The 26,556-nt window shown below is 36.3% G+C and overlaps 1 protein-coding gene across 1 annotated transcript in view; it reads right to left on the bottom strand.

Annotated features, from left to right (window-relative positions):
• The window catches only part of Ets98B (DNA-binding protein Ets98B), a 159,357-nt gene extending 135,215 nt beyond the window's left edge, over positions 1 to 24,142 (bottom strand). Inside the window, exon 1 of the mRNA XM_069819286.1 lies at positions 23,986 to 24,142. Within this exon, the coding sequence (XP_069675387.1) occupies positions 23,986 to 24,027 (42 nt within the window). The 5' untranslated portion in view covers positions 24,028 to 24,142. The remainder of the gene's footprint in view (positions 1 to 23,985) is intronic.
• Positions 24,143 to 26,556: the final 2,414 nt, after the last annotated feature.

Raw genomic sequence — 26,556 nt, 5'->3', positions numbered from 1 at the left:
TTTAAGCTATAGTGTGATACGCAATTCGTTTGAATTTTATTTTTTCTTCTGTCTTTTTTGAAGGACCACAAGGACAGACCTCGAGGACCACAGGTGGTCCGCGGACCATAGTTTGAGAAACGCTGTTCTGATCTATTTTATTCACTTTCATTATATTTTAATTATTCTATTATATTCGTTTATATCGGATTATATTCTAATTCATTCAATTACCCTCTACAGTGTTATATTCCATCACATTCTCACAGCAACATCTCGTCCGAAAAGCTATGAACACAGGTTGACAGGTTCCAGATATAGACAATGGTGCGGAATTTCTGACTACCTCACCGTTATTGTCCAGAATAGCGTTCAGTAATCAGTGTTAGAGTGTAGTGTTTGGTACTAATGATGCTGGTGAATTCTGTAGTCTGAGTTGGCAATGCTCGGAGACAGCCTTCCTTCAAGTAACGGGACTTCGTCTAGATGCCGAGTGAGGTTTGAGGTCGTAGCAACATGTTGCTGCTTGCTTCAGCGCTTTACAATTTCGTAAGGAAACGCCCCCCGTTTGGACTGTACAATGAAGGACAATACGAGATGTCGTACGATTTTCATTAAATGGAGCAAGTTTGAAATAAATTCTTGTAAAATGGTCGTAAAAGCTGGAATTCTTTGCTAGAAGTTTCAACTCTTTCCATCTACATCAGTAGCATCACTGTACATCTCACAATCAGATGACCAAAGTGACCCGTGACAGAAACGCAATGTCCATTAGTTCTCAGGTTCTGCAGGTTTTTCTAGCATTTTTATCTATTCTACTAATGTTCTCTTTGTATACAAACACAAAAATGTACATATTTTTCCCGTCTATTTTATTCTCCCTCCATCCAATCTTTCTATTTTCATCTCATACATACTTTTTCTTAATATCATTTTCTTTTTATCTTTCTCTTTCTGCTTTCCTACCTCTTTGCCTTTCTCTGTTCCTTTTTTCCCATATTTTCGTCCGTTCTTCCATTTATGTCTTGATTTAGTCTCTGCTTCCTCTACTTTTTTCTTATCATTCATATTTCCTTTCGTTTTTCATCTCTTTCATATTTTCCTCAATTCAACCTTCTCTCTTTCTTTGTATATCCTTTTCTCTTCCCTCTCTCCTCTCTCACAATCTTTATTTCGCCATTTCTTTTTCTTTATTGTTTCTTTTTCCTCGTTTCTTCTTTCGTTTCTCTTTCATCCTACCTCTTTTCTCTCTCTCAATTTTTATTCTCAGTTTCTTTTTCCTTCTTTCTTTCTTGCTTATTTCCCTTTCATCCTTCCTATTTTTTCTCTCTCTGAATCTTTATTTTTCAATTTATTTTTCTTCCTTTACTTTTTATTTTCTTTCTTCCTTCTTTCTTTTGTTTTTCATTTATCCTTTGTTCTTTTGTTTCTCTTTCTACCTTCCCGCATTTGTTTCTCTTCTTTCCTTTCTCTTTTGTTTCTCTTTCTTTTTCTTTCTTTCTTATTTTCTGCTTTTGTTTCTTTTCCTCTTTTGTTTCTATTTCTTTTCATTTCCGTAAGATTTTTTTCAGTTCCTTTCTTTTCTTTCTCTTTCTTTCTCTCTTACTTTATTTTTATTTCTTTCTCTTCTTAGGTTTCTTTCTTCCTTTCTTCTTTCTTATTTTGTTTTCTTCCTCATTTTTCTGTATCTCTTTTTCCTTTTGTTTTCTTTTTCTCTTTCTTCTTTTGTTTCTCTTTCTGCCTTTCTTCTTTTGTTTCTATTTCTTCAGTTCTTCTTTTCTTTCTATATTTTTGTGTTTTCCTTTGCGTCTCTTTCTTGTTTACCTTAACTTCTGTTTTTCTTTCTGATATATGTAAGTGTGTATGAACAAAATGTACAATTTTAGTTTATTTAAATAACGGAATTTCCCAACTAAATTTTAGTCGATGCCGATGCTCTCGACTTTAACCAGGTCAGTAAGACACGGTGGTCGGTCGTCCGTTATGGACATCTGACCAAGGTGAAAGTGGCACTGGGCAGGGAGGAAGGTGTTAGTCACATGATGTGTGGACAACTGAGTGTGCTGTAACTCAAACATATTTGCATAGTCGTACTCATCGCCTCTATACGTTGATTGCGTCTTTTGGTCCGCTGGAATTGCAAATTTGAAGTTCAAGCACAGCTTTGACACCTGACGGTAGGGACATGACTCTCTGTTTATATAATTCAGAGCGTTTGGACACTGAGGTTTCTCCGAGCACTTCGATTTCCTCTGTTAATTTCTTCTGTTAGTGCTCCAGCACTGTCAAATCATTCTATCGCTGTTTATGTAAGCCTAATTTGTGTGGTTAGCATTGCCAAAGTCGTCGCTTTAGAAAACATAGAATAAACACAAAAATATGAAGATTATTTTGTGCGAGATCGTGCGCATTTGCTTGGTTTCCGCACAAAACCAACCCGCGTTAAGTCTAAAATTCCACATTCAGTATTCCCAACCGAACACACATAACAATTTCCCTCTTCTTACCGCTTAAGTGACATATTCATTTTACTGCTTTAGGCTTTTAACATATTATTTTTAGAGACGTTCAATATAGTAATAATTATAAATTGGAAACTTACCACTGCAATTTCACATAAATTGCACTGTTAATTATTGTTTTTAAATATTTGCAAAAATTAAGTAAACTCTACAACTCCACTAAAGTTACTGCATTTCATGATGCATGTGACATTAAGGAAGCCGTTTGTTTTAATATGTATATCAAATATGAATGAGGTCTCGCCCACCTCATTATATTTTGCTCGACTAGTATGACTAGTCAATTTGTTTTTATACCATTAAGTACGAGAAAAATTCGTACCAGCACCGGGAATCGAACCCACGACCTCTTAGCTGTGCGCACTGAGTGCTCTCTAACCAACTGAGCTATGCCGGGACCCGATTCACGACGCCGGCCGAACTCCTCTCGTAGTATCGTGTTACGGCCTTACTGCCTGCACTTGAGACGATACACGTACAGGAGCGCACATTACATGACTTTATGGCCATATTCAACAACAGTTTCTTTAAACTGTTAACATCATATGTATATCAAATATGAATGAGGTCTCGCCCACCTCATTATATTTTGCTCGACTAGTATGACTAGTCAGTTTGTTTTTATACCATTAAGTTTTAAGTTCGCATTTATAGACTGGGGTAAAAAAAAGACAGACGTATATCACGGCCTGCTGCAATATAGTAAACACAGAAAACATTTTAAAGCAACAATGTTGAAGATAGATATTTTTGTTTTCCAAATTTGCCGTCATTGAACAGAAACCAAGATGGAGATTTCATTGCCACTAATTAGAAATTCCTCTTTCAGGTATGTAATAAACGATCTTCGCACAAAATAATGTACGATACACGAGTGGTATGTTTTCTTTCAATTCTCGGAAATTAAAAAAGCTCAACTACGTTTCGCTTTTTCAAACTTTTCCTCGAACATGAAAACTTCAACATACCGCTCTTGTAACGCATATTACTAATTTTATTTCCTCGCTAGAAATTCACTCTACTGTAAAGTTCGAGTAGAGGACTGAGATACATAATGAATAATGTATGTATTCCTACTGCATTGACGTTGTGAAAAGGTTACCAGTGATTAAAAAGTACATTGTGAGAACAAAAGAATTAAGCACAGACATAAAAAAAAAATCTTGGCACTAAGACGACGACTGTTCACCCATTAATGCATAAAGCTCGGGTGAAATGTTTCGCGTGTTCGTGAGGAATCAAGATTGCATTCGAACCGGGTAGCCTTTACTTGCAGGTTGGTATTGAATTATGAAGTCTATCAAAAAAAACTTCTACACAAACTTCAACTTTGCGTGCAACTTTAACACCAATGGCACGGTTCTTAGTCACCAAATAGAACGTCACCTTGCAAGACGAGAACAAAGGAGTCATGAACCGTTACATTTCGTTTGATGAGCAATCGCAAAGAAATTGCGTGAAAGTAAGTGTAGGGGCGCGTTTAGAAAGTAGCGAGGGCTCTGTTGGGTAACAAAACCAACTGTAGACCTAAGAGACGAGGCCGCCGAACGCACGCACAAGGTCTCATAGTCTGTGAATGCGATTGTAAAGAGGAAGTAATGAAGAAATGCAATCAAGCGACTCAACAAAGTTTATTTGTTGTTGTTTCAGAAAATAAGGAATTCGCGAATACGAGAAAAATGGAAAGAGAGACTAGAAGAAATTTAGGCAACACAGAAAGACATTAAACCGAAAGACGGAAGAACGAATTAAAAAACAAAATCGACGAAACAAATTATAAACGATAGGCCTACGCGCAGAGAGGTTATAACGTAATCTAAAGAAAAAGGTGCGTTAAAGATAAACTGAGATAAAATTTGAATTTTGTTTATCGTTTGAGCTACAGTAGTTGAAAATGTACATCATGCTGCATACAAATAGCCTAGGTAAAAAGTGCCATCTTATTTGGCTCAAAATTATATGAATTATTAAGATTTTTTGTAAATTTAAATTGTACTTTAAAAATTTACTTGTAGGCCTACTCTTCCTATAAATATTGCAATTCTTGCATGAAATTTACAAATTTAATAAAATTTGCTCAATATACCTTTCAAACTCCTTCAAACATAATTCAGATTTTTTCAAGAGTTAAGAAAAACATTTTATACAGTGAAAAAAGAACAGGTAAACATTGTGGTCATTTAGGCTGATCAATCTGTTATATGTGATCAAGGATATTGCGTAAGGACAATTATTTTGGTTTCTTCAATTTTTTATCACGGGAAGATTCACGTTAAGAAAACTTGCAAATATGCGTTTCATTTATGGTAGAGCAAATGAAAATGAAAGAAAAAGTATAAGGCTTTATCATTCAAAATATATTTTACGATGCCAACTAGCCCATACCATGTTTATAAGAATCCACCAATGTTTGCATGAACAGGGAGTCTGTCGCCAAATTTCAGAAAGATGGCTTTAAGTTCGATGCTAGCTGGCTACACATATCAAGGCTTTCCAACACATGAAAAGTTTGTAACGAAGTCATAGAATCACCCCGTATAGGACCTATTTGGTATTATTTAATTACAATTTCAACTACAAACGTTACTCAGCGTAGAAATTCAACATGGACGAACAAAGGCTGGCAAATTTTGCCGTAGGAAGGCATGCTCCCTATAAAACCACGGGTCCAGCGGTTAGCATCGTAACCGCTAGACCACCGAGGACGATTTTAAATGAATTAATTACAAAGAAGATAAAAATGTAAAATATAACAACAAAGAAACGATGAAAAGAAGAGTGAATGAAAGTATTCAGCACGGAATAGAGGGAAAAGCAATTACTAAGGAAGAAGAAATAGAAAGAATGTGACTAAGAAGAAAAGGAAGCTGAAAGAATACAAGAATAAAAAATAAGAGATGATGCAATAAAGAAAGGTGGAATTGAAGGAAAACTGAAGAAAGAAAGAGGAAAGAATCCGACGAAAGGAAGGGATGAAAGAACTGAACGAAAGAAGAAACTGGGAAAAGGAAAAGGAATACATTTAAGACAAAAGGAGAAGAGCAACAATTAAAAGAAAAAGAACAGAAATTGAAGAAAAGAAGAAACTAAAAAAATACATTTAGGAAGAAAGGAAAAGAGCAACGGATGGAAGAAGGGCAAGAGAAAAAATTAAAGGAAAAGAGAAACTGGAAAGAAAAGGAAGGAGCAACAAATGGGAGAAAAGAAAAAGGAAGGAAAGAAAAACTGAGAAAATGAAGATATAATACATTTAGGAAGAAAGGAAAGGAGCAACGAATGGAAGAGGAAGAGAAATTAAAGAAAAGAAGAACTTAGAAAAAAAGAGAAAAATACATTTTAGACGATAGGAAACGAGCAACAAATGGAAGAAGGAGAAGAGATATTGAAGGAAAGGGCGAGGAAATTAAAGAAGAAACAACAAATAAGGGGAATGGTAAAGGTGGAAGAGGAGAAGAAATTAAGGCAAAAATAAGATAACTGAAGAAAGAATGGATTGAGGTGTTAGAGAAATAACGAATGAAAGGAGAGAAGGAATTGAAGAAAAGAGGTATAAACGAATGGTGGAAAGGAATGGAAGGAGGTTAAAGAAGGAAGGAAGAAAAATGGCAGAGCATTGCGTGAAAAGACTACAAGTTACGACACAATAGACCTTGGGAAGCGAGCACACCTCTGACAATAGACTACAGCGATGAGTGCGGTCAGTGTAGCGTGTTATAATTACGGTGTTGCCCTCAGAACCTGTCCCCTTATCGACCTCAGGACACCCTTATCATCAGAAACCGGATTACAATCCGCCCGGGACTTCACAGCGCCGCTCGACTGTTCCGGGAGATCCCTCAACGAACACAGTTACTTTTGAATGTTTGTTTGTGTAATTAAATTTAGAGTTTTTTTAGGTGTCTAATATAGAATACATATTCCTTCTTTTTTATTCTTATCCTCACCACCAGTATCATCACAATCTCTTCATTAATACCATCATTACGATCATCGGTAACATTTTAAGGGGCAGTAATATCCTTAGCATGGTTTCCTCCGGAAGGGAACTAAACCTGTAGGTCCCGTGTCATAGATTTATGATTGTAACACTTGGAAGAACTCAATTCCTGATAGAAGGATTCAGAAAAAAAAAATTGCTGACAATTTCACGCCTACGTTGAATTTCAACTCTCAATAACTTCTGCACGGAGCCGGGTGGTCGAGGCGGTATCGTCTCGAACTTGCATTCGGAAGGCCCGGGTTCAAATCCCGAGGTCGGCCAATCTGAGTGGGTATTTTTTTTTCCGCTCGCAAAGGCAAATGCTGGATTGGAATTTACTTTCCATCTACCCCGTTGTCTATAAATTAATATATCTTACAGTATGTGTTCACGTTGTCAGGTGGTGGTTCCTGAGTCGAGCTGATCCCTCACCAGGGAAGTCCCTCCATTGTCCATGTCTTGTGTGTAATCCAAATAATTATCCCTCTCTTACGAACACTCGCCTATAAGACGCAGAAAGGAGGTTAAACAAGAATAAACAAACAATGACTTCTATAGTTCACAACGTCGTTAAATACTCATTATCTTCTTCTTCTTCTCCTTCTTCTTCACATCATTACAACACCATTCGGACCATCACGTTCATCGTCGTCGTAATAATAATAATAATAATAATAATAATAATAATAATAATAATAATAATAATAATTTATTGAATTTGGTATTCCCAAGAAACTAGTTCGATTAATTAAAATGTGTCTCAGTGAAACGTACAGCAGAGTCCGTATAGGTCAGTTTCTGTCAAATGCGTTTCCAATTCACTGTGGGCTAAAGCAAGGAGATGCACTACCACCTTTACTTTTTAACTTTGCTCTAGAGTATGCCATTAGGTAAGTCCAGGATAACAGAGAGAGTTTGGAATTGAACGGGTTACATCCGCTGCTTGTCTATGCGGATGACGTGAATATGTTAGGAGAAAATCCACAAACGATTAGGGAAAATACGGGAATTTTACTTGAAGCAAGTAAAGAGATAGGTTTGGAAGTAAATCCCGAAAAGACAATGTATATGATTATGTCTCGTGACCAGAATATTGTACGAAATGGAAATATAAAAATTGGAAATTTATCCTTTGAAGAGATGGAAAAATTCAAATACCGGGGAGCAACAGTAACAAATATAAATGATACTCGGGAGAAAATTAAACACAGAATAAATATGGGAAATGCCTGATTCGGTTGAGAAGCTTTTATCATCCGGTCTGCTATCAAAAAAATCTGAAAGTTAGAATTTATAAAGCAGTTATATTACCGGTTGTTCTTTATGGTTGTGAAACTTGGACTCTCACTTTGAGAGAAGAACATAGGTTAAAGGTGTTTGAGAATAAGGTGCTTAGGAAAATATTTGGGGCTAAAAGGGATGAAGTTACAGGAGAATGGAGAAAGTTACACAACGCAGAACTGCACGCATTGTATTCTTCACCTGACATAATTATGAACATTAAATCCAGACGTTTGAGATGGGCAGGACATGTAGCACGTATGGGCGAATCCAGAAATGCATATAGAGTATTAGTTGGGAGGCCGGAGGGAAAAAGACCTTTAGGGAGGCCGAGACGTAGATGGGAAGATAATATTAAAATGGATTTGAGGGAGGTGGGATATGATGATAGAGACTGGATTGATCTTGCTCAGGATAGGGACCAATGGCGGGCTTATGTGAAGGTGGCAATGAATCTTCGGGTTCCTTAAAAGCCAGTAAGTAATAATAACAATAATAATAATAATAATAATAATAATAATAATAATAATAATCCTCAACGCCATTTTGATCACATCATCATCACGATCATTATCATCACCGACATAATCTTCATCAGCAGCTATCGCCAAGATTTGTATGACTTCTCCTCTATCTGTAGTGCATTATCCTCTTCTTTTCATCACACAAGGATCAAGAGCTCACAGTAGCATAGTGTGTAACTGTAGTCATTCATAAGAATAATTACACAAAGAGTAGAGCTCAGAGTTTCGTCCTTTTCTAATGTTAATTTTTATACAATGTTTTACAATGCGTGTAAACATTTCAAAATATTTATCATAATTCAAAGTTGAGAAGCTGATGAGTATGTCCATATTTGACTACATATTCCAATTCCTGGGAGACTTAGTGACCTTAAATATCATACCAAGTGTTTATCGACTGACTTATTTTTAACGTCCAGTGACAAGCATCAATCCTGTAAACAATTGCAGTATACAACACTACCGGACAGTGTGATGACAGCACAGATTAACGCGATGTAAATACTGGAATTCTTTATAATTACTGCTACTGTAAACTAAACCAACAAATAGGGTTATAGCGTATGGAGCACCATTGCTCCATCCACTACAACACATTCCTTGAAGCTAGAAATTTGTGTTCCAATTTCGACAACTAAAAATGGAATTAGTGGTGAACCTCTGACAGATATTACGATCTTCAAGGAGCATTGTTCCAGTAAAATTCAAAGAGCAATATTAAATTTAAAAATTCTCGTCTGAATCGTATGAAAAACTACACCATCGGGATATTAAGAAATGTTTTAACATGTTGTAGACAATTTTCTAAATGGACCTGTTAATTGCTGTGGTCTCTAACATATTAGAACGCAGGTGCCAACAGGAAAAGATGGAGATACTAAATGCGCTGTTGTCATTCAGGCATCAGAAGAAGGAGAGAGCTTAATTCCAGACACTAGACTCATGCCAATACCTTTAGTAGTATCTTCCTGCACGCTTACAGATTTGGATATGTGTTGCCCAGTATCTGATTTCCGTTGAAGTAAATAATGTAGAAGGGGGGAAAAAAAACCTCTGGCCTCTTTATGAAGAGTATGCTGCTTGCTAAATTCACTTTCCGTGCGAAATGTAAACAATATACAGTATTGCAACAGTATTAAGTGAATGAAATTAGTCTCTGGACACAATTCAGATCACAACAATCATAATTTTAACCAGCGATGTACACAGGAATGAAGCTAACAGGGGGTTATACCACGTGGCTCAAGCTTATTGGCTGAAACGATATTACGCGGCTAAAACTTATTGGCCTTAATGATATCACGTGGTTAACTCTTATTGGTTCAAACGAGATATCTTCGCTAAATATTATTGGCTCAAATGACACCATGAAACTAACGCTGATTGGTTTAAACGACAACACGTGATCATGTGTACAAACATTCTAAAACGTCTTCCAACGGACGGAGACAATACAATGTCATCACTATTATAAAAAGAGCATTATGAAGAAGCTCCAAACGAAAGTATTAAGTAGTACGTAAGGTCAAGTGGAAAGGCGATTTCAATTTAATTCGCAGAGTTCTGCTTCAAAAACGACCTGCGCTATCAGCTGGATGCCCTCCGTTGTCTGGGTCGCAAGAAGGTTGTGAGATTAGAAAAACATGTTTCAAATATAGGCCTAAATGTATGACCTGACAAAGTCGTCACATGGAATTGAGACTTCGTTACAAATATATAGAAGCCAGTTGTGTCACTCTTATTACGAGTAAGTCAAGTTATAGGCTGCTGCAATTCGGGGATTCGTTTCCTTTAGATTTTTATGCTCGACCATGCCGAAATGTAGTAATTATACACCTGGTAGCAGCCCTTTAATGGACCTCATTAAAGTACACCTATTCATTAAAGTTCAGGTGTTCCACCAATCAGAAATCACCATTGTAGCAATATGAAAGCGCAAGTATCGATTATTCTCGGATATGCAATCGAAAGACAACTAGCGAAACGTCACGGAGGCTGGAAATCCAATACTGTCGCAGACGGTTATGTTCTGTTACTATAATAATTAGCGTTAATTGTAAATAATATTCAAATAAATTAAATTTGTCATCTCGTTTTTCAATGTCTAAATCAATTTCAAGGTTATATCAAGATTAATCTTTATTTTACTCTCTAGATTATATCAAGGTCAATGACATTTGTTTCTCGGAAAAAATCAATACTTTCGCGTCTGCGCACATCTCACAATTTACGAGAATTGCACAAAGTCAGTTCCGCTCCCCTGTCAGATAAGAATAACATGAATACTTATCAATAATTTTAAGTTAGAAATATGGTCGAGCATAAAAAGTCGTATGAAACTTGCCTATAATGGTAATTAAGACGCTCGTATGAAAATTATGAAACGAGCGCAAGAGAGTTTCATAAACATACTCGCGTCTTAATTACTACCATTATAGGCTCGTTGCATAATGTACTATTGTAATAACATATAATTTTATAGCAGTGAGAACTGAACTACAAATAGTTACATTAGCACGAAAGGAAATGCATATTGTAAAACATAGCTTCTTTTTATCTTGGTCGTTAGTTTAGTGTAGTTTTTAATATTTGCTTATTTTACAACTCTTTACATTAACTGCGATGATTAGGCTAACGTCTGACTGCAATTAAGTTTATAATGTCAGGGAATTAGTCTAGAGTTCAGTGCCGAAATTTATCCAGCATTTGCTCGTAATGGGTTGAGGGAAAACCTCGGAAAAATTTTAATCAGGTAACTTGTCCCAATCAGGACTTGAATCCAGGCCCGCTCGTTTCATGGTCAAACATGTTAACCGTTACTCCACAGCGGTGGACTTATTGTAGTTAACTTGAATTGAATTAAATGAAAGTGAGAAGTTTAATGCATGACCAGAAGGAAAAAAAGACAGAGGAAAACAAAGGATAGAGTGAGAGAAATATGTGGAAAAGTTAATAGTGTGAAAAGGGATGAACATCGAAGAAGCGAAGAGACTGGGAAGAGACAAGAAAGAATGCAGAAGATGGATGCTAAGGCCCGACGCATAAAAGGGCAAAAGAAAGAGCTAAAGAAGCAGGAGAGAAGTTTAGACCGTATGAAGATCATATTATATCAAATAAAATTCTGGAACTGATAGTTGAGATCACTTAATCTACTTCCGGCAAGAATTTTTTTGTTAGATCTCATCAATATATCCATATCTTGTATTTTCAGCATATACAACTCAAGTTTTTTATGTGTACAAGTTATCTCCTGATAGTTTATCATTAACCATTTTCAAACCTTTACACTTAGATGAGTTTCGTTATCCTCCGAAAAATCTAGTAAGGTCCCTGAAGTTGAAACCAGCAAATTTTAGAAATTTTCTGTTTCAATACTACACTGTTGAAACGCTCAAAAACTACATGACAAATTATCAGATAAACAAAAAAGAAACGTGATGCGAAAACACTGAATTCTTTCTCGCGTCTACATTAAGAAAACATGGGAGCTTTACCTCCACGAACCCTCTCGTTAGTGGAAATGGGTGCAGTGGTTGAGTGGACACTTGACCCCACCATCCAGTCACTGACCTGTATTACGCGTTCTCTGCACTCGACCGCCTGTTCATGTGGAGATTTCGTCTCGGCATCTGTCTGACGTGTTTGGTAAACCATAGCGTGAAGTTTGTTTTGTTGAAACCGTGGAGGTACAGTTCGCCACTGATCATAACACTACAGACGGCAATGAAACTGGGAAATATTTGACATATCTTTGTAACTACAGAGAATGGAACAATTGTGGAATGAGAGTGGTAGGGGAAACGGAAGTACTCGTAGAAAATAAGTGTTGCAACTATCTTATCCACCTCGAAACACACAGACCCCATCAGGGATCGAATATTTTCTGAGAATCCGTCAGCTGAATCATGAGGGAGGAGATGTAACCAGAAAATTTGTTATTTTCAGAAGTCATACCATTTTACAGGATGGAGAGTGGATATTAACACATAAGTACAAGTTATAATCGTGGAGAGTCAGCCATGTTTACAAAAACAAAATAATGGTGCTCTTGTTGGATTTATTGATTTTGAATCTGCAAACGTCCCTTTGCACATCAGTAAATTCACTAAGGCAGCGTTTCTCAAACTATGTACGCGGACCACCTGTGGTCCTTCAAAAAAGACAGAAGAAAAAATAAAATTCAATCGAATTGCTTATCACACTATACCTGAAAATCTCAGAGTTTGTAAATGAAACATGGCAATCGCCTTTCACTTTTTCTCCCAGTACTGATATTTTATGAAATTATTTAACCTATCCGTCTATCGCCTTCCCACTCTACTCTCAGCAACAAAAGAGGGATTTAAAGCACTATGAACGTGGTGTTTCTCGCCATCTTTTCCGTGCAAATCTGGCGCTGTGCCTGTTACTCAGCTAGGGACCACCCGAATTCATAATAGAGTCCCAAAGTACCGAATCTTTTCATGTATTTATGACTTTCTTAATAGTTTTACTGACACCCAGTCTGCACATTCAAATGGTCACATACAGTACGCCAATAATAATATAACATGCAAAATTGCATCTTTACTTGTTGAAAATCGGGCATGTTTCTGCATTAATTTTTTTTTATTTCTGTTTTTGCAAATAACGATATAAGAAATTTTCTTCTGTTAACATTAACTTAATTAGTTAACACTAATATAAAATTAATTGAATTAAATTAATTTTAATTCATTATTTCTACATTAAACTGTAAGTGTATTGATATTAAAATATGCTACTTACTTACTTACTGGCTTTTAAGGAACCGCCCTCACATAAGCCCGCCATTGGTCCCTATCCTGAGCAAAATTAATCCATTCTCTATCATCATATCCCACCTCCCTCAAATCCACTTTAATATTATCTTCCCATCTACGTCTAGGCCTCCCTAAAGGTCTTTTTCTCTCCGGCCTCCCAACTAACACTCTATATGCATTTCTGGATTCGCCCATACGTGCTACATGCCCTGCCCATCTCAAACGTCTGGATTTTATGTTCCTAATAATGTCAGGTGAAGAATACAATGCGTGCAGTTCTGTGTTGTGTAACTTTCTCCATTCTCCTGTAACTTCATCCCTCTTAGCCCCAAATATTTTCCTAAGAATCTTATTCTCAAACACCCGTAGTCTCTGTTCCTCTCTCAAAGTGAGAGTCCAAGTTTCACAACCATACAGAACAACCGGTAATATAACTGTTTTATAAATTCTAACTTTCAGATTTTTAGACAGCAGACTGGATGATAAAAGTTTCTCAGCCGAATAATAACAGGCATTTCCCATATTTATTCTGTGTTTAATTTCCTCCCGAGTATCATTTATATTTGTTACTGTTGCTCCCAGATATTTGAACTTCTCCACATCTTCAAAAGATAAATTTCTGATTTTTATATTTCCATTTCGTACTATATTCTCGTCACGAGACTTAATCATATACTTTGTCTTTTCGGGATTTACTTCCAAACCTATCTCCTTACTTACTTCCAGTAAAATTCCCGTGTTTTCCCTAATCGTTTGTGGATTTTCTCATAACATATTCACGTTATCAGCATAGACAAGCAGCTGATGTAACCCGTTCAATTCCAAACCCTCTCTGTTATCCTGGACTTTCCTAATGGCATAATCTAGAGCAAAGTTAAAAAGTAAAGGTGATAGTGCATCTCCTTGCTACATAAATGATAAATTTGCTTTCGAAGGGAACAAGAGTAAGATGGTCCGCGGAACTGTTCTGACTTAAAAAAAATGATCCCCACTTCAGAAAGTTTAAGAAACACTGGACTAAGGCGTTACTTCAAATGGTTTAGGAACGTAAATATTTTAGCAATGAAATATTTATTTAACATTTTCATATTTTGCTAAAATAAATGTCGTATTTTGGCAAAAATTTGCTTCAGACTGTGCCGGTCTCTGTATACAACTAACTATACAAGAAATTTCCAGCGTTCTGTTCACGTGATGAGATGTAATTGAACAGTTTGTAATGATAATTTGTACATGGGGTCAGTCGGGTCGCAGACTGCGATTACACTATCAGCAGAGACTTTTGATCTCAATTCATGAATACGCAGCTCGTTATAAAACTCGTGTAATAATTGAAATGATATTCAAATTATGCGTGAGTGTGACTATATTTTCGCTTTAAAATAGTCCAGAAATCAATCTGCAGTTCATTTCGCTTGTGAAGCATCAGTATTGTTTAAATAAACGAATTGAACTACGGTTCAATATTAGCTTGCGCCAGTGAAGCCGCGTTCGAATTCCCGTAGCGACTTTTCACGATTGTCTTTGTTGTCAAAAATAGTCTTAAACCTAGTTGACAACGTGACTGGAAAGACAGCTCCCTTCGATCGATTCAAACCGAGAAAGACGAAGACATATTACGTAGTTATAGACCTCAAATTTATGTTTGGAAGACGGTTTATTATTCGTTGTTACTTTCAATCAAAAGTGACATAAAATAATACTTTTCCCTCGCATGATATTGACGTGACGGTAAACTGACTTCTCCATTTTACTTAGCGGCAACCATTGAACATGCCCCTATTTTCCATATTAAATAAAAGCAAATAATCATCATTTGGAAGGCAAATTTTTTTACATGGACTCAGCAGACAAGACGGGGAAGACGAGGCAAGAAATCAGAATTATTTGAAGATTATAATTTTAAGTAGACCAAGTGGTAGGAACAATGACGATGAAGGAAAAAAAAATAAATGAAGAGACGAAATATATAAAAAAATAATGAGAAATTATACGGATAAATATGACGAGAAGACGGATAAGGATAAAGAGAAGTAGACGAATATGGACGAGGAGAAGTACACGAATATGAATGAGGAGAAATGGACGAAAATGAATGAGGAGAAGTACACGAATATGGATGAGAAATAGACGAATATGGACGAGAAGTAGACGAATATGGTATGGATAAGGAGAAGTAGGCGAATATTCATGAGGAAAAGTAGGCGAATATGGATGAGGAAAAATAGGGGAATATGGATGAGGAGAAATAGATGAATATGAATGAGGAAAAGTAGACGAATATGGATGATGAGAAGTAGACGAAGATAGATAAGAAGTAAGCGAATACAGATGAGAAGTAGGAGAATATGGATGAAAAGTAGACGAGTATGAATGAGAAGTAGGTGAATATCGTATGGATGAGGAGAAATAGGCGAATATGGATGAGGAGAAGTACACGAATATGAGCAAAAGTAGACGAACATAAATAAGGAGAAGCAGACGAAGATGGAAAATAAGTAGGTAAATAGGGATGAGGAGAAGTAGGCGAATATGGATGAGAAGTAGACGAATATGAATGAGGAGAAGTAGGTGAATATGGATGAGGAGTAGACGAATCTGAATGAGGAGAAGAAGGTGAATATGGATGAGAAGTAGACGAATCTGAATGAGGAGAAGTAGGTGAATATGGATGAGAAGTAGACGAATTTGAATGAGGAGAGGTAGGTGAATATGGATGAGAAGTAGACGAATCTGAATGAGGAGAAGTAGGTGAATATGGATGAGGAGTAGACGAATCTGAATGAGGAGAAGTAGGTGAATATGGATGAGGAGTAGACGAATCTGAATGAGGAGAAGTAGGTGAATATGGATGAGGAGTAGACGAATCTGAATGAGAAGTAGGTGAATATGGATGAGGAGTAGACGAATCTGAATGAGGAGAAGTAGGTGAATATGGATGAGGAGTAGACGAATCTGAATGAGGAGAAGTAGGTGAATATGGATGAGGAGTAGACGAATCTGAATGAGAAGTAGGTGAATATGGATGAGGAGTAGACGAATCTGAATGAGGAGAAGTAGGTGAATATGGATGAGGAGTAGACGAATCTGAATGAGGAGAAGTAGGTGAATATGGATGAGTAGACGAATCTGAATGAGAAGTAGGTGAATATGGATGAGGAGTAGACGAATCTGAATGAGGAGAAGTAGGTGAATATGGATGAGGAGTAGACGAATCTGAATGAGGAGAAGTAGGTGAATATGGATGAGTAGACGAATCTGAATGAGAAGTAGGTGAATATGGATGAGGAGTAGACGAATCTGAATGAGAAGTAGGTGAATATGGATGAGGAGTAGACGAATCTGAATGAGAAGTAGGTGAATATGGATGAGGAGTAGACGAATCTGAATGAGGAGAAGTAGGTGAATATGGATGAGGAGTAGACGAATCTGAATGAGGAGAAGTAGGTGAATATGGATGAGGAGTATACGAATCTGAATGAGGAGAAGTAGGTGAATATGGATGATGAGTAGACGAATCTGAATGAGAAGTAGGTGAATATGGATGAGAAGTAGACGAATTTGAATGAGGAGAAGTAGGTGAATATGGATGATGAGTAGACGAATCTGAATGAGAAGTAGGTGAATATGGATGAGAAGTAGACGAATTTGAATGAGGAGAGGTAGGTGAATATGGATGAGAAGTAGACGAATCTGAATGAGAAGTAGGTGAATATGGATAAGGAGTAGACGAATCTGAATGAGAAGTAGGTGAATATGGATGAGAAGTAGACGAATCTGAATGAGGAGAGGTAGGTGAATATGGATGAAAAGTAGACGAATCTGAATGAGGAGAAGTAGGTGAATATGGTATGGATGAGGAGAAGTAGGCGAATATGGATGAAAAGGCGAATTTGGATGAGGACAAATAAACGAATATGGATAAGTAGACGAATATAGATAAGAAGTAGAAGAATACATAGATGAGAAGTAGGCGAATATGGTATGCATGAGGAGAAGTAGGCGAATATGGATGAAAAAAAAATGTACGTTTGCACTGCAATTCTCATTCAACTATTTCTCGAATATGGCCATCTCGAATTATCATATCAGTTCTTCAATTGCAGTAGCAAAATGCGTTTCTGAGTCTAAAATTTATTATAGCATTGTCCTCAATTCCAAACCACGATACAATCATTGTGACGCGCTGGACACCGATCGCTGCTGCTGTAACGGTTCAAAGTTCGTACATAGCGCTGGGTGGTACTCAAGTGTGACAATCATTCTCTGAAGCGACATAGCGTGATTCGGCCTAAAAGTTCTCATTTTGTTCTTTGTCCCCTGTTGGCCACTGTCGTACCGCACCATTACATTCATTGTTTGTATAAAAGCATTAGCTTTGCGGGCACTGTTAGAAATGCATTGTGAGTGGATGTTTGTCACTTTTCTCGTGTCAGTGCTCTAATATTAGACGTTGATTTGCGTCATGATAACCATGTAACTAAAATTGCTTATCCATAATCAAATTCAACGCTTCACAGATTTTTAAAGACTTGCTAATACTTTAGAAGTTTTACTGCCAAATCACTTAGGCATGCGATAGGTTTGGAAGTAAATCTCGTAAAGACAAAGTACTGTATATGATTATGTCTCGTGACTAGAATATTATACGAAATGCAAATACAAAAATTGGAAATTTATCCTTTGAAGAGATGGAAAAATTCAAATATCTCAGAGGAACAGTAGACCCTAACAAATATAAGTGGCACTCGGGAGGAAATTAAACACAGAATAAATATGGGAAATGCCTGTTATTATTCGGTTGAGAAGCTTTTGTCATCTAGTCTGCTGTCAAAAAATCTAGAAGTTAGAATTTATAAAACAGCTATATTACCGGTTGTTCTGTAAGGTTGTGAAACTTGGACTCTCACTTTGAGAGAGGAACAGAGACTACGGGTGTTTGAGAATAAGATTCTTAGGAAAATATTTGGGGCTAAGAGGGATGAAATTACAGGAGAATGGAGAAAGTTACACAACGCAGAACTGCACGCATTGTATTCTTCACCTGACATAATTAGGAACATTAAATCCAGACGTTTAAGATGGACAGGGCATGTAGCACGTATGTACGAATCCAGACATGCATATAGTGTGTTAGTTGGGAGGCCGAAGGGAAAAAGACCCTTGGGGAGACCGAGACGTAGATGGGAGGATAATATAAAAATGGATTTGAGGGAGATGGGATATGATGATAGAGACTAATTTAATCTTGCACAGGATAGGGACCGATGGCGGGCTTATGTGAGGGCGGCAATGAACCTCCGGGTTCCTTAAAGCTATAAGTATTATTATTATTATTATTATTATTATTATTATTATTATTATTATTATCGCCTAGTATTCTGTTCCGGTTAAAATAATTTCTATTTATTGTGAATAAAATGCCTTTTCAATATTATAAGTTAAACATATAATCAGTCATTTATCTAAAACCTTCGAATACTTTGCTCCGTTTCGTCCTTACTATCGTAAGAATTATTCTTAATGAAGATAGATATTTGTAAGTCGCTGGCATTCCCGATCATCTGGTCAGCATGCCACAATAACCGCTCGAGACAACCTGGAACAAACACAAGAGAAGGGACACCCATCTAAGGAAGTGCTTGCAATTGAACCCGCGTTCGCTGTTTTTGTAGACAGAAACTCTAATACTTGAGTCATGTTGACGGAGAGTTAAAATTGTGAAATTATTAATAGTGACATTCATCAATATTGTAAATTTACAAAATTATACCAAATTTACCAAAGAACCAGGCCTATCAATTAAATACTCTTTTTCTGTTAACGTCGTGCTCTGTACATTTTGGGTGGACGTCCTTGAGTTCTTTTTCCTGTAGGTTTGTGGATAATAATACCTGTGTAATTATTCATCGTGTCATACCTGAAGGCTCAGACGTATTCGTCGACGATAGGGACTACTCTATGATTTCTTACTTCGTAGAAGTTTGTCGTTGAAATGACGTGGTGAAAATATAATAAGATGTAGAAGATTCCCGTTACTTTGCGCACTGACAGAATGACGTTGGATTATGAAGATACAGCGAAATGGTGGCGAGATTCTATGTTTTTTACTTCATGAAGTTTCCTGTATGAATGCAATAGAAATAATGTTGAAAAAAATTTAAATACGATGCAGAAAATTCTTGTCGCTTTGAGCATTGATAGAATGACTTTGAATTATGAAGATACAGTGAAATGATGGCGCGATTCTATGTCTTCTTACTTCATGAAGTTTCTTGTATGAATGCAATAGAAATGATGTGGTAAAAATATAAATACGATGCAGAAAATTCTTGTCGCTTTGAGCATTGATAGAATGACTTTGAATTATGAAGATACAGTGAAATGATGGCGGGATTCTATATCTTCTTACTTCATGAAGTTTCTTGTATGAATGCAATAGAAATGATGTGGTAAAAAATATAATATGGTGCAGAAAATTCTTGTCGCTTTGAGCATTGATAGAATGACTTTGAATTATGAAGATACAGTGAAATGATGGCGGGATTCTACGTTTTCTTACTTCGTGAAGTTTTCTGTATGAATGCAATAGAAATGATGTGGTAAAAATATAATATGATGCAGAAAATTCTTGTCGCTTTGAGCATTGATAGAATGACTTTGAATTATGAAGATGCAGTGAAATGATGGCGGGATTCTACGTTTTCTTACTTCGTGAAGTTTTCTGTATGAATGCAATAGAAATGATGTGGTAAAAAATATAATATGATGCAGAAAATTCTTGTCGCTTTGAGCATTGATAGAATGACTTTGAATTATGAAGATACAGTGAAATGATGGCGGGATTCTACGTTTTCTTACTTCATGAAGTTTTCTGTATGAATGTAATAGAAATGATGTGGTAAAAAATATAATATGATGCAGAAAATTCTTGTCGCTTTGAGCATTGATAGAATGACTTTGAATTATGAAGATACAGTGAAATGATGGCGGGATTCTACGTTTTCTTACTTCGTGAAGTTTTCTGTATGAATGCAATAGAAATGATGTGGTAAAAAATATAATATGATGCAGAAAATTCTTGTCGCTTTGAGCATTGATAGAATGACTTTGAATTATGAAGATACAGTGAAATGATGGCGGGATTCTACGTTTTCTTACTTCATGAAGTTTTCTGTATGAATGCAATAGAAATGATGTGGTAAAAAATATAATATGGTGCAGAAAATTCTTGTCGCTTTGAGCATTGATAGAATGACTTTGAATTATGAAGATACAGTGAAATGATGGCGGGATTCTACGTTTTCTTACTTCATGAAGTTTTCTGTATGAATCCAATAGAAATTATGTCAAAACGTAATACGAAACAGAAGATTCTCCTTGGTTTGCGCAATGACGATAATGATTTTGGATTAACAATGGAATGGTAGCGGGATTCTTCGTTATCTTACTTAGTGGAAGTTTGTAGTAAGCTACTGATTACATAGGCTAGAAATGATGTGGCCAAAATATGGTATAATGCAGACGATTACCATTGCTTGGTGTACTGATAAGGATTGTGAAGAAATGATAGAATGCTGTCAGAAGAACTTTGAGAAAACCTGTCTAACGTCTTTTGTCGTCAGGTTAAAGTATTTTCCAGAAACGTTTCCTATCTCTTTCTTGGTGTTCCCACTGATCATGGTAAACAAAAACAATTTTTATGTCTTTCTTCCGGCAGTCTCATTACAATATTCCTCTAGTTATTCCGGTATATATTATATCTGAATAAGATCATTGATGCCGCAAATAAGAAGTACATATACCCCGTAACTTATCTGAGAATTATAATTTGTTTCATTTATTTTTTTTTTCTAAAGTACTGTTTCAGCTTCATTATAATATGGAAGTATCAGTCATTACTGTACTATAGAATCGTGTCTTTACGAACTAGTTTTTATAGTGACATTCTAATTGCCACAAGTACTTAAATCTATTCGGCTTGCCTTTCCATTTGTGTTATTACAGCAGTAGGTCAATTCAGCTTATCCAACATCTTCAGCATATTTGAATTGCATTTAGACTGAATTGCATTAGAAGTCTTGAAAGTCAAATTTAGGCTTTCTCTTTTGTAGAATAGTTCACCTTGTTTCACAAACACACGAGTGCCAATAAGATAACTTTATGAATGTGGTTCGTACAATGTTTCTCTACGATAGCAAAAATTTACATTAAATAAATATTTCAAGTTGGGGAGGTTATATCACAATGTCATGGCCGTCTAAACTCAGAACCATTAATAAATAAGTATCCATGGAATGGCAGCCTGTTTTATTCATGTTCACTATTTCATGGCCGTCTAAATGGCCATATAATTAACAAAGAGTTTGAATGAGTAATCTTGTTACAATGAGTACTATAAATTCAGAATAATAAGGGCTAAAATGTAGATATGAATGTTAAATTTTTTACTTATTTGTGTTACGTGTAATATTTAAGTAATGAAACATCGAGATAATGCATTTCTTACTGAATGAAGTTTGTACATTGAATATTACATTTTTTTTTTGGCAGTGCGTAAAATGAATAGCAGTGCATAAAGTGGTTACTTAGGGCCTACTCTTTATTAGACACTAACTTATGTTTTAAAGACTCACTTCAGGCATTGATAACAGTGCAACTTTAAGCACTATCGTAGAAATAATATATTAAAAAAAAAAAAAAAGATCAACGAAGACATACAGGAAGAACTTTCGGTTGAAGATTTAAACAATAAAATTCGGCAGGGAGAACTACAATGGACACTGCAAGTTTGATAAAAAAAATGTTCGCAATAAACTACGCTCTTAATGACAGTTAAAATGCCCAAAGATGTGGTAGACAGATAAACTCTCACATTAGAGTTGGAATGGAGACGGATCCGAATGGAACCAAACCTTGGAACTGATGAATACATATTTATTGTTTTTATTATTGTTACTTTGTATATTCAGGCAAGATGTTTGTCGTGATTTTTCTTAAAGATTAGGATTTTGGCCCACTTCCTTAACTCGAAGACACTATAGATACGGTTGTAGAACTTTCTGGGACATTGCCATTAATGGCGCACGGCCAATATTTGAGACTATATAGCACAACACATCAATTACGATAGAGTTTAATCTTAACTCCCATCGTCTCGAAAACTACACCATAGATACATCTCGCAGTCAGAATTTATAAGTTTGTATGTAATCTCTAAGTCAAGAAGATGTGGAAGGGGAGGCGGGATATTCAGAACTTCCATCTACTACGCCACTAATGAAATAATATGACTGAGTTCTGAGTAGCGGGATGTAAAATAGTCAGCGGTTACGGTACTTGTGCTATTTTGATGTTCGCATCGCAATGATATTTAAATACCACATCAAGGCACGCCATATTGGGACGTTGCGCTTCAGCCAATGAATGTCGGCATTACCACAGCAACAAGAATTAATGTCGCTATTTTAGTATTATTTTATTGCATTTCTCAACACTTTACCAACCTCCTCGGCGGTACAGGGTTCAGCGAAATCTTTGCTAATAAGTAAAGTATAATGGCTTTCATTACACATGAAATCCAATATGGCGTCTCTTAGAGTGACCTTCTTTCTAAAGCACGCAAGAGCAAAACAAATCTTACAACCGCTCAAGATCATAACGCAGCAGTTTGCACTACTGTGTTACGTAACGCACGATAATGAAATATCACCTACAAGAACATTTATGAACGTTCCTCTTCAAATACTTGGATTGCTCTTGTTAGCCTCTTCTTAAGAGGTATTACATATTATAGTGTTCAATTACATTAAACGTAATTTTGTTGTTTAGTTTTATATTAAAATTTACATACCGGTAGATTTCAATACAATAAACTAAAACAAAATAAACTTTCGTAAAAATTGCTGATTTCGAAAGTTGTTTTTGGTATCAGTGATTGAACTAAAGAACATGGAATGATCTAGCAATGCTCAGTCTAAATAAAATATATATATATATATATATATATATATATATATATATATATATATATATATACATATATATATATATATATATATATATATATATCGGTACGGTATTTGTTAAAAGTAGGCCTAAAACTGGACATAGATCGTGAAAAACATTAGATAAATTGTTGTAATATAAATGATAATCCTACCATTCCCTATTACCTCAAAAAATACCAGCTAAAAGAGCTTGAAGTAATCGGACTTCTGGTTGGAGCAAGAGGTACCGCTTCTCTCTTCATGAAAGGTGTATTTAAGAGGCTTGGAATACCTACATCTACTATTCCGATTGTAACCTTAGCTGCATTGAAAGGATCAATTGCTCTCCTGAAGACTCACCTATATTCGAAATCAAACTAAGTTCAGTAGCATTCTTTACTTTTTTGTAACACTTACCTATCTAAAAATAGGTATATTTCCACTAATCTGAAAAAAAAAAATTATTTGCAGCTATGTAGGCCTACTTGTAAGAATTTCATTGTTAAAACAAAATTAATGGTTTTTCATGAACTTGTAAAAATGTCTATGGTTAAGTACTCTTTGTCCCTTGTGGCAGCTCACGAATGGTGAGAAGATATATCAATTTAAAATCATTAGTAAGGTTTACTATTATTATTATTATTATTATTATTATTATTATTATTATTATTATTATTATTATTATTATTATTGCTCTACTACTACTACTACTACTACTACTACTACTACTACTACTATTATTACTACTGCTACAAATAATGATAATAATAATAATGTGACATATTAATTATTAATAACAAACAACATATAAGATAAACGGCTCTTGGGAGTCCTGTTCACGAATAAGAATTTTAATCTTGTAACAACATAATTTAGTAACTCCTTTTAAATAGAAGGAATGCAACAAAATACAATGAAATTGGCACTTACCGTTTCTCTGTCGTAGCTCCTGCCGTACACCATGGCACACATTGTTGTGATAGAGGCGCGCTCTCACTGGCACATTCAGAAACAACACAGCCGCTCTGCAACGCCTCCTTCCTCTCTCGCAACTTTCTAACAACTGACAGCCGTAGAGCGCTACCACAAGCAGCAGTGCGCGACCTGGAAACAGGCCAGCGTTCAGTGTTGCCACCCATATCTATAGAAGGTTTGCGTGTGACACTTTTTTTTCTGCGTGACTTTGGGCGCGGTGTAAATGTGAACTAGCTTTATATGGCGTGTATTGACAAGTTTTCCAAGAATTGTCCATAAAATAAAATGTGCTCTTACAACTTTTAGCCCACTGATAGTTGAACAACGTTTGAGTCCTCTCAGAGGAAAATTTCATCTAGTATTTTCATTTTTAATTTGGGGGGTGGTTTATAATTTCAAGATCCTAACACTCCGAATTGTAAATAGGGAGTAAAGTTTTCTTTAGCCAGAGAAGTAAACCCCTGAAACAGCAAGTGTTATACTTCTCTGTCCTAACATAACCTCAAACCTCCACATCTCCAGTGTATGGAAACAATTTGATGAAGAACGTGAGCAAGGTGACCATTATGTTGATTAGCAGAAGTGGAAGAAACCAACTACGAGGATGACAGAAGACAAAAGGACGTGAGAGGAAGTAAAATAGTGAAAATGAGAGAAACATTACATAGATATATATAGAGAGAGAGTGGAGGTGAAAGGTAAGGGTACTGAGAAAAGGACAGGCAGAAATAAAACCACGAAGACGTTCTAGAGAGTCTGATGTCTGCAACCTAGGACCTGTTGCCAACGGGACATTAAAGAAATAACCGCACTTCACCGGGTTAGTACAAAAGAAATATACATTTTCAATGTTTTACAAATACAAAACTATTAAAGTTATAAGGAATCAATTTACACTTTTATAAAGTAATTCTTCAAGTATACTTTGGGCACTCACAAATGTTCAATATATGCTCCTTGTGTCACACGGCCTACATCAAAGAGATAGTCTAGTTCATCCCAAACCAGGTGTAACATACCTACATCGACTCTAGCCACAGCAATCGTGAAACGTTGTTTCAGCTCATCTAAATCTCTAGGGGAAGCAAACATTGTGTTTCACAAATCCCCAAAGAAAAAAATCTGCGTGAGATCGGGACTCCTGGGTGGTCATTGTGAGAAAGTGCGGTTGTCGTCTGTTGCACGGCCAAACCAGCGCTGTGGAACTGTTCGTCCATATAATTTATAACACTCTAGTGCCCATTGGGTATAGAACAGTGGGTATCCATTATGAGGGAAGCTGAAATCAAACTTAAAGTGAGTCGGCCTGGGTAGCATAGTCGGTATGGCGCTGGTCTTCTGTGCTCGAGGTTGCGGGTTCGATCCCGGCCCAGGTCGATGACATTTAAGTGTGCTTAATTGCGACAGGCTCATGTCAATAGATTTACTGACATGTAAAAGAACTCCTTACTTACTTACTTACAAATGGCTTTTAAGGAACCCGAAGGTTCATTGCCGCCCTCACATAAGCCCGCCAGCGGTCCCTATCCTGTGCAAGATTAATCCAGTCTCTATCATCATACCCCACCTCCCTCAAATCCATTTTAATATTATCCTCCCATCTACGTCTCGGCCTCCCTAAAGGTCTTTTTCCCTCCGGTCTCCCAACTAACACTCTATATGCATTTCTGGATTCGCCCATACGTGCTACATGCCCTGCCCATCTCAAACGTCTGGATTTCAAGTTCCTAATTATGTCAGGTGAAGAATACAATGCGTGCAGTTCTGTGTTGTGTAACTTTCTCCATTCTCCTGTAACTTCATCCCGCTTAGCCCCAAATATTTTCCTAAGCACCTTATTCTCAAACACCCTTAACCTATGTTCCTCTCTCAGAGTGAGAGTCCAAGTTTCACAGCCATATAGAACAACCGGTAATATAACTGTTTTATAAATTCTAACTTTCAGATTTTTGGACAGCAGACTGGATGATAAGAGTTTCTCAACCGAATAATAACAGGCATTTCCCATATTTATTCTGCGTTTAATTTCCTCCCGAGTGTCATTTACATTTGTTACTGTTGCTCCAAGATATTTGAATTTTTCCACCTCTTCGAAGGATAAATCTCCAATATTTATATTTCCATTTCGTACAATATTCCCGTCACGAGACATAATCATATACTTTGTCTTTTCGGGATTTACTTCCAAACCGATCGCTTTACTTGCTTCAAGTAAAATTTCCGTGTTTTCCCTAACCGTTTGTGTATTTTCTCCTAACATATTCACGTCATCTGCATAGACAAGAAGCTGATGTAGCCCGTTCAATTCCAAACCCTGCCTGTTATCCTGAACTTTCCTAATGGCATATTCTAAAGCGAAGTTAAAAAGTAAAGGTGATAGTGCATCTCCCTGCTTTAGCCCGCAGTGAATTGGAAAAGGATCAGATAGAAACTGACCTATACGGACTCTGCTGTATGTTTCACTGAGACACATTTTAATTAATCGAACTAGTTTCTTGGGAATACCAAATTCAATAAGAATATCAT

Source organism: Periplaneta americana, chromosome 2 (genome assembly GCF_040183065.1).
Source record: "Periplaneta americana isolate PAMFEO1 chromosome 2, P.americana_PAMFEO1_priV1, whole genome shotgun sequence".
Taxonomy (NCBI): Eukaryota; Metazoa; Arthropoda; class Insecta; order Blattodea; family Blattidae; genus Periplaneta; species Periplaneta americana.
Note: the sequence above shows the minus strand (reverse complement) of the source record. Positions and strands in the feature narration are given on the sequence as shown.